General features: G+C 40.6%; 1 protein-coding gene across 2 annotated transcripts in view; it reads right to left on the bottom strand.

Moving 5' to 3' along the window:
- Positions 1-3,188: 3,188 nt before the first annotated feature.
- The window catches only part of LOC121275030 (glutaminyl-peptide cyclotransferase-like), a 44,193-nt gene continuing 33,329 nt past the window's right edge, over positions 3,189-14,052 (bottom strand). For both annotated transcript variants that reach the window (XM_041182431.1, XM_041182424.1), the window contains exons 5-7: positions 11,278-11,377; positions 9,484-9,600; positions 3,189-3,726 (exon numbers count right to left, since the gene is read on the bottom strand). In XM_041182431.1, coding sequence (XP_041038365.1) covers positions 3,581-3,726; positions 9,484-9,600; positions 11,278-11,377 — 363 coding nt within the window. In that variant the 3' untranslated portion in view covers positions 3,189-3,580. The remainder of the gene's footprint in view (positions 3,727-9,483; positions 9,601-11,277; positions 11,378-14,052) is intronic.

A 14,052-nucleotide genomic window follows, 5' to 3' on the forward strand; every position in this document is an offset into this window, starting at 1 on the left:
TGTAAAGTGGCCAAAGGCAAGTTGAATAATAAATTCTAAGAAAACACAACATTTTTGCTACAATCATGCTTTTATTTATTTTAGAGAAAGCAAGCTTCTTAAATAGATAAAAATATGGAGCCTTTTCTAAAACTTACATATATACTAATTTAACCTGTGAATAAACACACCAAAAAACGTAATACACTAGGAGATGCTTTCCAGTGCATGGTAAGGGCCCTGGAAATAGAATAAAAGATTTGCTAGCATTACTGGATACAGACTGTTTGTGGTCGAAATTGCATTGTGCACCATGTTTATTCTTCTAACATTTAAATAAACATCTTGTCCTCTTTTTAAATTCCTTCAATTAAAATAAGCAGAGTAAATTTCATGTAACCCAATGTATTGTTACTGATATCACACAGTGCAATTTCAATTTATTGTTTTTAAATCTCTGTTGTTTGGTAATTTTAGTCAAAATTAGAGGCAAATGCAAAGCAGATTTTTTTCCATTTTACACCCACATCCACTTTTTACTAAATTTAGGTAACAGTAGATAATTATGCCCAACTCAATACTTGTTAAACCTTGCAGTTGTTACTTCCCATTATGTAATATCTCAAAGTTGGGCTTCTCAATTAGCCATTTTTTCCTGAACACTCTTTCCATTTAATAATGAAATATAAAAAGAAATGTGAATTGCTGTGTTTAAGCTTAAAAACGAAACAGGCACAGAAAATAAAGGCTTCACTGTTGGTTCACATCTTTACAAGCAAATGGACAATTTTTATGGCAATATTGAATGTGAATTCATTTAAAAGCTAGATATTTTAGAATTATTTTCTTTAAGTCCTGTTTACCAAAACTTTGTCCACATGTGGAAAAAGTGGAATCCTCTGATATGTTGCTGTGAGGTATGGCACATTTGCCCATATTAAAAATGTTGTTGTCAAGCTGGTAAATTCAGAAGAAAAAGGAACAGTGAAAAATAAACCCTGTGCACCTATCAGGATTTCAATTATGCTTGATGAGACTCAAGTGCTTTAGGAATGCCTGGAACATACACAATTTATTAACCTCCATTAGCTCACATCATGTGTGAGGAAAGCTGTTTGAAATCCATGGTTCCTGTTCAAATTCTGAGATGATAAAAATAAAGTGAGTTGAAGAGAAACATTTTAAAAAGTGGATTTTGAGGGGAGATGGTGTGGTGTGGGCAAGGAAATTTGGACTAGACAATGCTGTAAGAAGGGTTTGGCAGAGGAGACAAATAGATTATATACGGAAATAGTACAGCTACGTACCATTAGGAAAGGTTTACAGAGGGAAAAAACTGATATGGGTAGCAATGTAAGTAATTAAGGATTAAAGGCAAACAAAACCTTAAAATATAAAGTTACAAGTAGGGTCTCAGGGCACAAGAAAAGAAATGGCATTTCTGTAAATATATTCACAGCAAACAATTGAGAAAGGAAATCATGATCCAAAAAGGTGATATTAAGTGAGTAAGAATAGAAAATACCCTAACTGGATGCTTCTTTTCTGTGTCAATAGAGTAAACCACATGGACACTGAACCTCTAAGTGGCAAGGTTGCGGTAGAAGAGGGCATGGTGAAAGAAATAAAAATTTCAGATAAGGTGTGATCCAGACTTAGCTGGTCTCAAAAGAAATGACTAGCATAAAATAAATCAGTCACATCCTAGATACTAGCTAGGATGTAAAAAGTACAATTTTGTTCAGTTGAATTATGCCAGCTACAGATTAGATATAGGGTAGAATGATATTTTTTACCATCAGGAGCAGTTCACCAGTGTGGAGTTTTGCCTCATCAGTGAATATTCCCCTTAAGATACATCACTAGCAATGTTAATAGCCCTCACAACTGAGAGAAAGGGTTGGCCATTTGAAATAATATTAAGCCCCACAGAATTAGGAACTAGAGTCCTTTCCTATTTTCTTCACTTTTTTCATTATAACATATTAAAGGTAAGTAGCAGTGTTTTTTTTAACCATGGCACTATAAGTATCATATCATGGACTGAATTTTGCCCTTGAAGGGCGGGCGGGTGGGCCCGACCAACTTAGCAGTGGGCGGGCAGCCGATCGCCACCGCCAAAATGGGCCCTGCCACCATTTTAAGTGGGCGGGCCAATTAAATCCCACTCAGCGTGACACCCGATAAGAAGCGCTATGCGCTTCCTGTGCGGGATTCCCCAAATGCGAGAGTGCGCTCTTTCGTGCTTGCACGCGAAAGAGCGCACATCTCCCTGAAACTAACTGCTGCCTCAGGGAGATCGCTGAAAGTTTTTGAAACTCTAAAAATATAAAAATAAAAAAATCATTAACATGTCCCCCTCATGTGACAATGTCACTCGAGATGGGACATGTTAATAAAGAACACATAAATTTTATTAAACTTTTTAAAAAATCGACATGAAACCTCATCCCGTCGGTGGATGAGGTTTCACGTTTTTTCAGAAGCCCGCCGGGGCTCCTGGCCTGCCCGCCAACCTTAAGGTTGGATGGGCAGGGCCTTTAATTGTTTTAACTATCCTGTCAATTGGCCATTGACAGGTCGGTGAGTGGACAGCTGATCGCGCTGTCCCTCCACCTTCCTGAATATTTAAATGGGGCGGGATGACGTCGGGGGTTCTGCCTGACGTCGTCCGGCGTCATTTTCGCGTCAGCGAGCAGGCCCCACCCCCAGCTTGCAGACAGAAAAATTCAGCCCCAGGTGTGCTGTCAAAGCAAAGCTCTTCCTATAGATAGATTTTTAAAACAGAATCACAGGGTCAGGAAACAGAATTTCTTAACCTGGAAGCAACCGTCTTTCATACAACAATACTGTTGGTTACTATTTTAAATAAGAGTGTTGATGAGTCAAATCAGAGAAAAAGCTTGTGCATATGTACATGAATTTAGATTATTTGAAAAGAACTAAAGGGATAATCTGCTCATCTCTCTTTCTCTCTATACATTATCTATATTTTAAATTTTTAACTCTCAGGTTTGAAAGAAAGATTCTACCAAACTTTAATTACAAAGATTTTTAAAATTGACTTCACACTATTTAAAATTATGCTTCAACTGATGCAGTACACAACCAGTGTGAGTTCACATGTTTCAGTTGCATAATTGCCAACACAAAATACTAAACTGATGATGCTTGTCGTGTCAAAATCAAACTTACATCCACACAAAATGTATAGTACAACTGTACCATTTAATGCTACCACCACAATGGACAAATGTAAAAATTACAATTGAAGTATATATTTTAGATGCAGTTAAATTGTACATGTCACCAAAAGAGTTTCGATTGTCTACTAAACAAAATTGCCAAGAAAACTATCACCGATATGCATTGTTAATAAAGAATGAACACCATAAGTTTTTATTGGTTAGCAACTATCAATATTGATTCAGTCAGCAAATTGAATACAAACTGACATTAACTTGGTGAGTAAGTTTAGCTACTTTAAGCAACGGTTTCCCAATTGCATTAAGGCAGCAGGAACTGCTATTTACTGAAATCTGCTTGGCCTGAAATACTTAACTTGATCATAACTATTCATTTTGTGTACACCAGGTCTATACTAGAATCTGAGATACTCCAAGACAAACAACTGCAATATTTTATTAAGGTTCTCAATTGCTATTGGATCCAGATTGTTCTCATTGTCCTCCATGCTGTGCCACACTTGGGGGAAAGGCGTAGGTATGAGGTGCAGAATGGGGACACCTATGGAACATAAAACAGTGAAGAATTATTTGATGTTTAGACATTCATTCCTTTTAATGTCACACTGTAGGTCAGAATTTGCTGTCAAAATAATAGTGAGGCTTTAAGAATCTGGTTAGTTGGTCAAGAATGTAAAATTCTTGAGAAATTTCACTCACATGCTGCCATGACCTCACAATCACAAGAAGAAGATCAAATGTCTCATGCCTTTCCATGGAAATGCTCTGCCTCGAGCAATGTCAGAGGGTGACATTTAAGCAGAAATCAAAGTCCTGAAGATAATGAGCTCAGGTACTTTAAATGCTGTGAGACAGACCAAAAAACAAACAACTGCTGGCACCATATAAATCCTGTATTGCAAACCAGGAGGTCACGGGAGCTGCTAATATATCAGATGGCCAGTTGTAATAGTCACAACTGATGTAGAAATAAAAGAAAGATGTGTAATTTTATAGTGTGTTTCATGACTACTGGACATCTCAAAGTATGTTACAACCAATGAAGTGCAATTTTTGAGTGTGGCCACTTTGTAATGTAGGAGCTGTGACATTCAATATGCGCACAGCAAACTCCCATGAACAGCTATGTGATAATGACCAGAGAATCTGTTTTTTGTGATGTTGATTGAAATTTGGTCAGGACACTGGGGATAACCCCCCTGCTCTTCGAAATAGTGCCATGGGATCTTTTATATCCACCCGAGCAGGTAAATGGGACCTCATTTAACGTCTCATCCAAAAGATGGCACCTTGAACACTGCAGCACGCTCTTAGTACTGCACTGGAGTGTAAGCCTTGATTTTTGTTCTCACTTGAACATGGAACCTAGTGACTCCGAGCCATGGCTGTCACTATGTCAGTTGACTAACAGAACATAAAAACAAGTTGCAAAACACTAGCTGCTCTCTTATGTAATAGTAATTTCTCACCTAGCTGTCATGCACTTTTTTGAAATGGCAAAATTGCCTCATTGCGGTTTATGAACAACCAGGGAAACTGTCGCGGCCAGAAGTTGCCTGGAGAAGTTTGGTTAAATCAGGATAGTGGAATAGGAATTTATTTATCCATGTTATCCAATGTTTAATAGAAATGACAGATACCAATGGAGTTATAGACAAACATTTCAAAAGATGTCTGGAGCTCCTCATACCTGGGGAGCACAGAGAACTAGGGCATTTTCAGCCAGAGGTTTTGCTGGATTCAGTTCTGAGCAAGCAGGGTGATATCTAATTCTAAGGGAATGCCATGCGATAAACGACCAAACTGGAGACAGGCCAAGCCAGTCACTGGGTACAGCAACCTTGCCTAGTAGGCAAATAGGAAAAAAATATCTATCTCCAGATGGTAGGAAGCTGATAACTAAATAACAATATTAATATTTGTAATGTTCAGAACAGATTCACAATTTATTCTATGTATTGAAGCTGGGCCAGAGTGACACTACACATGATGGTGTGCAATTCTTCATCATTCTCAAATAGTTGGTAACAAGAAACTGCGAAGACTTACGTAGAGGAGTGGAAAAATTGACTAATGTTGACATGCTACCAAGTTTTTCCCAAGGTCAATAACCGGCAGTACAGTTACAAAGGTCAATCCCGGACCAATAAACAATATTTTGTTACTGTAAAGCAACTGAGATGGGAAAGTCGAGTGCATTGTGAGCAAGAACTTGACAAAATACACAATGTTGGACAGTAATGAATGCACAGCAAAGCTTCTGATGATCAAATTATATTATTGTTTTGATCATGTCTGTATCATAAAAAGAACTTCAGCTTTAGGAGAGTCCAAGTTTGAAAAGAAAACACACTGTAAAGTTTATAAACCGGCTGCTTTGACTTAGTGCAGCCAACAGATTCAATCACAGATTGAAGCTGTGATGTCAAGAATATTATGATCAGCACGGTAGAGTGTTTTTCATATTCAGGTTGGCAGGGGTTGGAAAGGGAAAATATGTCTTGACTGTGGACAGCAGGAAAAAGGGTTAATAAGAATTACCTTTGTCCAGAAACTGAACTGGGTCAGCCATATAAATACTGTGGCTACAAGAGCAGGTCAGAGGCTGGAAATTCTGCGACGAGGGACTCACCTTTTGACTCCCCAAAGCCTGTCCATTGTCTACAAGGCACAAATCAGGGGCAGAATTTTGCCCTTGATGGATGGGCGGGCCCCACTGGCTCGGCGGTGGGCGGGCAGCCGATCGCTGCTGCTGAAACGGGCCCCTCCGCCATTTTGAGTGGGCTGGCTAATTAAAGCCCACCCAGTGGGCCACCCGATGAGAATTGCTATGTGCTTCCTGTGCGGGGGTGGGGGGAGGGATTCCCCGACTGTCAGAGTATGCTCTTTCACGCATGTGCACGAAAGAGCACACATCTCCCTGAGAATAAGTGCTGCCTCTGGGAGAGCGTTGACAGTTTTTGAAAGTTGAAAAATAGAAAAATAAAAAAAATTATTAACATGTCCCCCTCATGTGACAATGTCACACGAGATGGGACATGTTAATAAATATCACATAAACTTTATGAGGTGGATGAGGTTTCATGTTTTTTCAGAAGCCCACTGGGGCTCCTGGCCTGCCCGCCAACCTTAAGGTTGGACGGGCAGGGCCTTTAATTGGCTTAATTATCCTGTCAATGGCCTCAATTGGCCGTTGACAGGTCGGCGGGCAGACAGCTGATCGCGCTGTCTGCCCGCTTTCCTGAATATTTAAATGGGTCGGGATGATGTCAGGGGTTCCCCCAACATCATCCTGCGTCATTTTCGCGTCGACGAGCAGGCCCCGCCCCCAGCTTGCCGACAGCAAAATTCTGCCCCAGGAGTGTGATGGAATAGTCTCCACTTGCCGGGTTGAGTGCAGCTCCAACAACACTCAAGAAGCTTGGCACCATCCAGGACAAAGCAGCCTACTTGATTGGCACATCCTCCACCACCTTAAATATTCAGTCCCTCCACCACAGACGCACAATGCACTGCAGCAACTCACCAAGGCTCCCGCGACAGCACATTCCAAACCTCCAACCTCTGCCATCTAGAAGGACAGGGGGAGCAGATGCATGGGAACACATTCACCTGCAGCTTCTCTTCTAAGCCACATATCATCCTGACTTGGAACTATATCGCCATTCCTTCATTATAGCTGGGTCAAAAACCTGGAACTCCCTTCTTAATAGGACTGTGAGTAAACTGCACCACATAGACTGCAGCGGTTCAAGAAGGCAGCTCACCACCACATTCTCAAGGGCTATTAGGGATGGGCAATAAATGCTAGCCTAGCCAATGATACCCACATCCCATGAAAGAATTTTAAAAAGGAGGTGCAAGCGAGAGAGTATATCTTGAAAAGGGTATATTTTAGAGAAGTGATAGCCTGGTAGGTATGCTGAATACAGATAAACCTAATGTGACTTATTTTTCCTAAAAAATTCTAATCCATTAATTGAATACGAAAAAGTAAACTTAATCAAAATGCATCATTTTTAATGTGAACATTTTTGGGCCGGATTTTTGTCACCGAGGCGGGATGCTCAAGTTGGTAAATCTCCCAACTCGACAGACCCATCATCTTCTTGGAAACGTCCTCCACATGCACAACTTTTGCTCTGGGGGAGGGGATAGGACATGATCAAGTCGGACTTGCCATCTCTGGAAGCAGTCCGGAGGTGACCATGGAGGTGGGCAAGCCTCCGAAATCTGCCTCAGTTTTATGACACTTTGGTCTAGTTCAATAAAAGGCTGTTAGGCCCTCTAATCCTCACCCCCATGCAACTCCCTCCAAAGACACCTATATACCCTGATGCCACCTCCATAGTCTCTCACCCCATATCCACTATGAGCAGACCTCAGGAACCATTTCCAGATGAAAAAATAAATACATTTCTACCAATCTAAGAGAGTTCTTACTCATACACACTTGATACTGAAAATATTCTCATTCATGAAATCTATTCAAAAAAGTGTTGTGAAAACAAAAAAATGTCTATTCATCAACCACATCAGAGATGACTAATAATTTCATCACCTCTTAAAACTATCAAATTAAATGTGAATTCAGTTCCCCTGCTGAGATCAATGGTGTTGGAGCTTTAGAAAAACAGTCAAGCATTCATAATTGGCTCAGCTATTGTAACAGACCTTAGGAAATGTAAACAATGAAGTTTATTGAAACTACAGAAAAAAATGGCTAATGGGCTGATGCTCTGAGCTACACCATATGGCCTGTCAATCAATGCACTCCAACAGTGGGTGTTTTTTTAATGCATGTACAGGATATGGGCATTGCTGGCTAGGCCAGCATTTATTGCCCACCCTTAATTGCCCTCGAGAAGGTGGTGGTTAGCTGCCTTCTTGAACTGCTGCAGTCCCTTGGTGCAGGTACACCCACAGTGCTGTTTGAGAGGGAGTTCCGGGATTTTGACCCAGTGATAGTGAAGGAACAGAAAAACTGGAATCTATTTGAACTTAGCATTAATTTCAAATGGTCCAGTTGAGTTTGGGTTTCCCACCTGTGAGATTCACGCCCTGCCGACTAAAAAGAGATCTATTAGAAATAGGGGTGGGACCTCCACATCCGGGTCCCGTCTGCCATTTTTAAAGGCCTCCAGAGTTGGCCCAACTCCATGAAAATCTGTCCCAAAGTGTGTATAATTCTAGATTTGCTTTCTACATGCCCAATTGGGGGAGGTGGTGATGAAGTGGTAACGCCACTGGATTAGTATTCCAGAGATGCTGGCTCATGCTCTGGAGACATGGATCAAATCCCACCATGGCAGCTCGTGGGATTTAAATTCAATTCATTAATAGAAAAAAATATGGGGCGGAATTTTACAGCTCTGTCGCAGCCAGGTAGGGCCATAAAATGCAGCGAGCTATTCAAAAGTCCATTGACCTTGGCGGGACCCTAAATTCCTGCCAGAGTAATATTCCGCCCATGGAATTGAAAGCTATTTTCAGTAACAATGATCATGAAACTATCATCGATTGCCATAAAAACCCATCTGTTTCACTAATGTCCTTTTGATTATGAAATCTGCTGTCCTTACCTGGGCTGGCCTACATGTAACTCCAGACTCACAGCAATGTGGTTGACTCTTAACTGTCCTCGGAAATAGCCTAATAGGTTCAGTTCAAGGACACTTAGGGATGAAACAAATACTGGCCTTGCCAGCGACACCCATATCCCATGAAAGATTTTTTAAAACTTATGTGAAACATTCCACTGATATTTATAGTAAATTAGTTAACAGGCTCTGAGTTAACTGTTTATTTCACCATTTTATCCTTATTTAAAATCAGTTAAGAATTTCATTAAAACAACACAAATGTCATCTCATTGCATCAACCAATTTGTTACAAATAATACACTGGTGGCTTTAGCATTGGTTTTACATTTTTCTGTTGCAGATCATTTTAAATAAAGGACAGGAAAGAAAAGGATAAAAACACATTCCGTAGAAATAGGTTCCAATCAATGCACCTAGGTATGTCATGTAGATGTTAGAAGAATAATTCTATTTTTGTGCCAAAGTAATGTATAAAACAATTGGAAAGTATTATAAAACCTTGCAGCACGGAATGTCATTTGACCCATAATGCTCGTGCTGGTTCTTAGAGAGAGTTAACCAATTATTTCAACTCCACTACACGATAAATAGACACAGAGTACAAAAACAAGGAAGCAATGCTAAGTATGAATAGATCTATGATTTTGTTACACAGAACAGGGGAAAAACTTTGTCACTAATATAATACAACATACCTCTTTGCAAAAATGGTGTATGGTCATCCTCAATATGCCCGGCTCGCATTTTGGTCCAGAAATATTTTACCTCGTTGGGATGGTTATTCAGTAAACCCAGTCGATGCAGGCGACGTTCTGTTGAATGACATTAAACAAGTTCTAATGAAAAGTTATTGACCTGAAACATTAATAATGTTTCTCTCTACAGATGCTGGCTAACCTGCTGAGCTTTTCCAACATGTTTTGTTTTTATTAAGCAAGTTGGTTTGGTTGCATTTTATAGATGGCCTGATTATGTTTCTTGTGAATGTTGCCAGTAGATTGAAGCAGGATAAAGTGTTAATCACAGCACAGAGATATGTGTACTGTTTTCTTGGTATTTTTCATTGATCCTTAATGAGGCGGCAGGCAAAACCCTGTTTGAAATTTCAATGGCCAGCCATTGCACACTGGAAAATTACTTAATAAGATAATTCCTTTAAGATATTTGGAAAAATTCAAGAATTATTTGTTTTCCGCACCAAGTTGTTCTGATCTGGAATGGGCTGCCCGAGAGGATCAAGGAAGCAGATTGAACAACAACTTGTATTTAACCTCGTAAAACATCCCAAGGTGCTTCACAAGAACATTATCAAACAAAATTTGACACTGAGCCACATAAGGAGATGGCCTAAAGCTTTTGTCAAAGAGGTAGATTTTAAAGGAGTGTCTTACATGAAGAAAGTAAGATAGGGAGTGGAGAAGTTAAGGGAATTTCAGAGCATAGCACTTTTGTAGCTGGAAGCATGGCAGCCAGTGGTGGGAGTGATTAAAATCAGTTATGGTTAAAAGGCCAGAATTGGAGAAGTGCAGATATTTTGGAGGGTTGTAAGGTTGTAGGAGGTTACAGAGATAGGGAAGGGAGAGGCCATGGAGGGATTTGAAAACAAAGATGCGACTTTTAAAAGTGAGGCATCATTTAAGTGGAAGCCAGAGAAGGTCAGCAAGCACAGGGATGGATGGGTGAATGGGACTTGGTGCAAACTAGGGAAATGGGCAGCAGAGTTTTCCATGAGCTCAAGTTTATGGATGGTAGAGCATGGGAAGTTTAGGGTTTCAAAGACCTGGATGAGAGTTTCAGCAGCAGATGAGCTGGAGCAATGGCAGAATTGGTGCGGGGAGTGGCAATCAGGGCAGCATTTTGCCTTTGGTGTGCAGGCTCGGCATGATGGTCAGGAAGCTGACCGCTACCTGCGATTGGGCCTGGAAGTCAATTTCACACTGACAGGCCAGAGAGCTGGCTCAGGAAGATGAAGATATATGTAAAAATTTAATTAAAAAAATAAGAATGTAATGAAACATGTCTCCTCATGTGACTCTGTCACATGAGCAGGGGCATATTATCAATGAAATGCTTTTGAAACATCACCCCACCCGTGGATGAGGTTTCCAAAAAAGTGCAAAGGCCGCATGGCCTTTTCACCTGCCCGCCAACCGTAAGGTTGTACAGGCCGTGAAAAATTTCTTTTAATTAACTTGTTAATGGCCTCATTAGGCCTTTTAATTGTCAGTGGGTGCGCTGCTGACTCTAGCATGCGCTTGCCAACCAAAATATTGCGTGAGAGCATGCTGAAGTCGGGAAGCACACCTGACGTCATCATGCGTCATTTTAGGCTCAGTCGGGTCAGGCGCATGCCCGCCCGCCGAGCTAAAAATTTTACCTATACAATTCAGCAGGAAAGAACAAAGCAAAATATAAGACAAGAAACAAATTTGCAACGCACAAATGTATGACAATCTACATAACTAATATTTCAGTTAATCAATTGTTACCTATTAGCTGTAGTCTTTTATGCCATCGAGCTGTATTTGGAAAATAACTTGGAATCCTTGGATCTGGTGCACCAATCAAATCCAATAACACAAATAGGTCCTATAAAGAACATACGCAGTTTTGTCAAATTAGTACATTAGCAAATCAACAGGTTAATTACTTCAATTCTCTGTGATTACCAAATAGATCTTGTAGAATTAAGAAAGAGGTCCCATCTGGTATAAATTCCATCACTAAAATGTTTAGGAGTTGATTAATTGTTTTCGTTTGAGATTAATATCTTTTCTAAAGGGCAGAATTTTCTGCCCGTCGGGCGAGTGGGCCCAACCCAATCTCCAGCAGGCGTGGAGCCGATTCCCACCAGCAAAGCGGGCCACACAGCCATTTTAAGTGGGCGGGACAATTAAGGCCCTCCCAGCATGACATCCGGCAGGAAGTGCTCTGCGCTTCCTGTGCAGGCCGGGGGGGGGATTCCCTAAAAGTGAAAGAGCACACATCTCCCTGACATTAAGTGCAGCCTCAGGGAGATCGCCTGGGCTTTGAAAAATATTAAAAATAGAAAAAATAAATCCTTTACATATGTCACCCTCATGTGACAATGTCACATGAGTTGGGACATGTCCATAATTTACAGAATAACTTTATTAAAATTTTTAAATCCCTACATGAAACCTCATCCCACCACTGGATGAGGTTTCATGTTTTCTCTATTTGCCGCTGGGGCTGCTGGCCTGCCCGCCAACCTTAAGGTTGGACGGGCAGGTCCTTTAATTAGTTAAATGATCCTGTCAATGGCCTTAATTGGCCATTGACAGGTTGGCGGGCCCGCAGTTGATTTTGCTGTGCCCCCGCCTTCCTGAAAATTTAAATGGGGCGGGGTGATGTCGGGGGTTCCGCCCAACGTCATCCCGCATCATTTTACACGTTGGTGAGCGGGCCCCGCCCCCTGCTCGCCGATGGCAAAATTCTGCCCAAAATCTAACATTTGAAACTTGTTTATTTGTATAATTTCTCTGCTTTCCAATTCTATCTGTCTAGAAGTGAAACCCAGTGCCTTGTTTTTATATAATGGCCTTATTAAGCTGTATCACTATTTTAATAATGTAATTTTTAATAATTTGTTTATCTGTACCCTAAATCTCTTTGCATGTCTACCACATTTAAAGAGTTATTTTCCAAAGAGTATGTGGTCTCCTTATTCTTCCCACCAAAAGGTACAACCTCATGCTTATCTATCTTGAAGTTCATTTGCCAATAACTTCCCAATTCTGCAAGTTTATTTACATTTTCCTGTGTTTTGTCATAATCCTCCTCTGTATTAATTGTCCCCATAATCAAAGTATTGTCCATAAATTTTGAAATGAAACATACATTATTGAGCCCAAATTATTTACACAAACACTTAACAACAGTGGTCCCAACACTGGCCCTTGTGGAATACCACTTCCCAACTTTTAGCAAAGATAGGCAGCTTTAAATGAAATTACATTAATGCTGGGTTCCTAAAATCAACACAATTAGCTTTGTTTTAAAGTTTTTAAGAGGGATTAGTAACCAAAATTCTGTTGTGGGAAATATGGTTATTGCCTAATTTTGCAATAGATTTACCTGGTAATGCCTAGACAAATAGTAATAATTATCTATTAAAAGCCACAAAGTAGCAGCATGTTGACAATGTAACTAGGGCTTAATTAAAGAGCGCAGAAATCTCCCTGAGGCACAGAGGTGTCTCACGGAGATTAATTTTAAGTTTTAACGGTTCAATAAAGTGTTGAAAAAAATTTTATGACATGTCCCCCCATGTGAAACTGTCCCATGAGCTGGGACATGTGCATTAATTTCAATAAGAATTTTTGAGAAAATTTTAAATCATTCATGAAACCTCATCCCGCCCGTGGATGAGGTTCCATGAAAAATACAAAGGCTGCCTGGGCTCTTCGCCTACCTGCCAACCTTAAGGTTGGATGGGCAGCTCCGTTAATAATTTTAGTTGTTAATTAAATGGCCTTAGTAGGCCTTTGACAGTTTGGCGGGCGTGCAGCCAACTTGGCTGCACACCTGCCGAACTGGAAATCTAAGTGACGTGGGGTGGCTTCGGGGCGCACACCCGATGTCACCCCGCATCATTTTACACCTCAGCGAGCGGGGGCCGAGCCGAAGATTCTCCCCCAAGAGTTAACTAGAATAGCATCACTCTCAATTTTCTTAGATAGTCAGGAAGGGCAGCTGAATAACCATACGTTCCCAATGTTGTTTTATCTTAAAATTTAGAAAGGAAACCCTTATGTCATGTAGCCAATGTGTTTGTTTTACTTTACAGTTCCTGCATCTTCCACAATGAGTGAAGTCATGTCTTCAACAGAATAAGACTCTTTGTGTGTTGACATGCCTATCAGGAGATATAATATTTTAAAATATTTTTGTCATTTTGTAAACACTTCAATGGCCAGATGGTCTTTTCCCCTTTATCGGCTGTCGATATTCCACATATAGGGCTGAATTTTGCATTTGGGGGTGGGAAACAGCAATCAGGACTATATGGGTCCCAAACTCACATCCAAGGGGAAACAGCCACTCTGGGATTTTCACAGAAGTGCCCCCTTAATGGCATAGAGACTGGTTCCCTGCTCAATAAAGGGTGGCAGGCGGGCTTTCAAAGCTCTCCAGCTTGAGAGGAGCAGCAGGCTGCAGGAGAGGGTAAATAATTGACAGTGCACTTCATAATGGAGATGCATTCTCTATCCTTTTTAAAAGTGTAAATAAAAAATTGCTCC

The sequence above is a fragment of the Carcharodon carcharias genome, chromosome 2 (assembly GCF_017639515.1).
Source record: "Carcharodon carcharias isolate sCarCar2 chromosome 2, sCarCar2.pri, whole genome shotgun sequence".
Lineage (NCBI taxonomy): Eukaryota > Metazoa > Chordata > Chondrichthyes > Lamniformes > Lamnidae > Carcharodon > Carcharodon carcharias.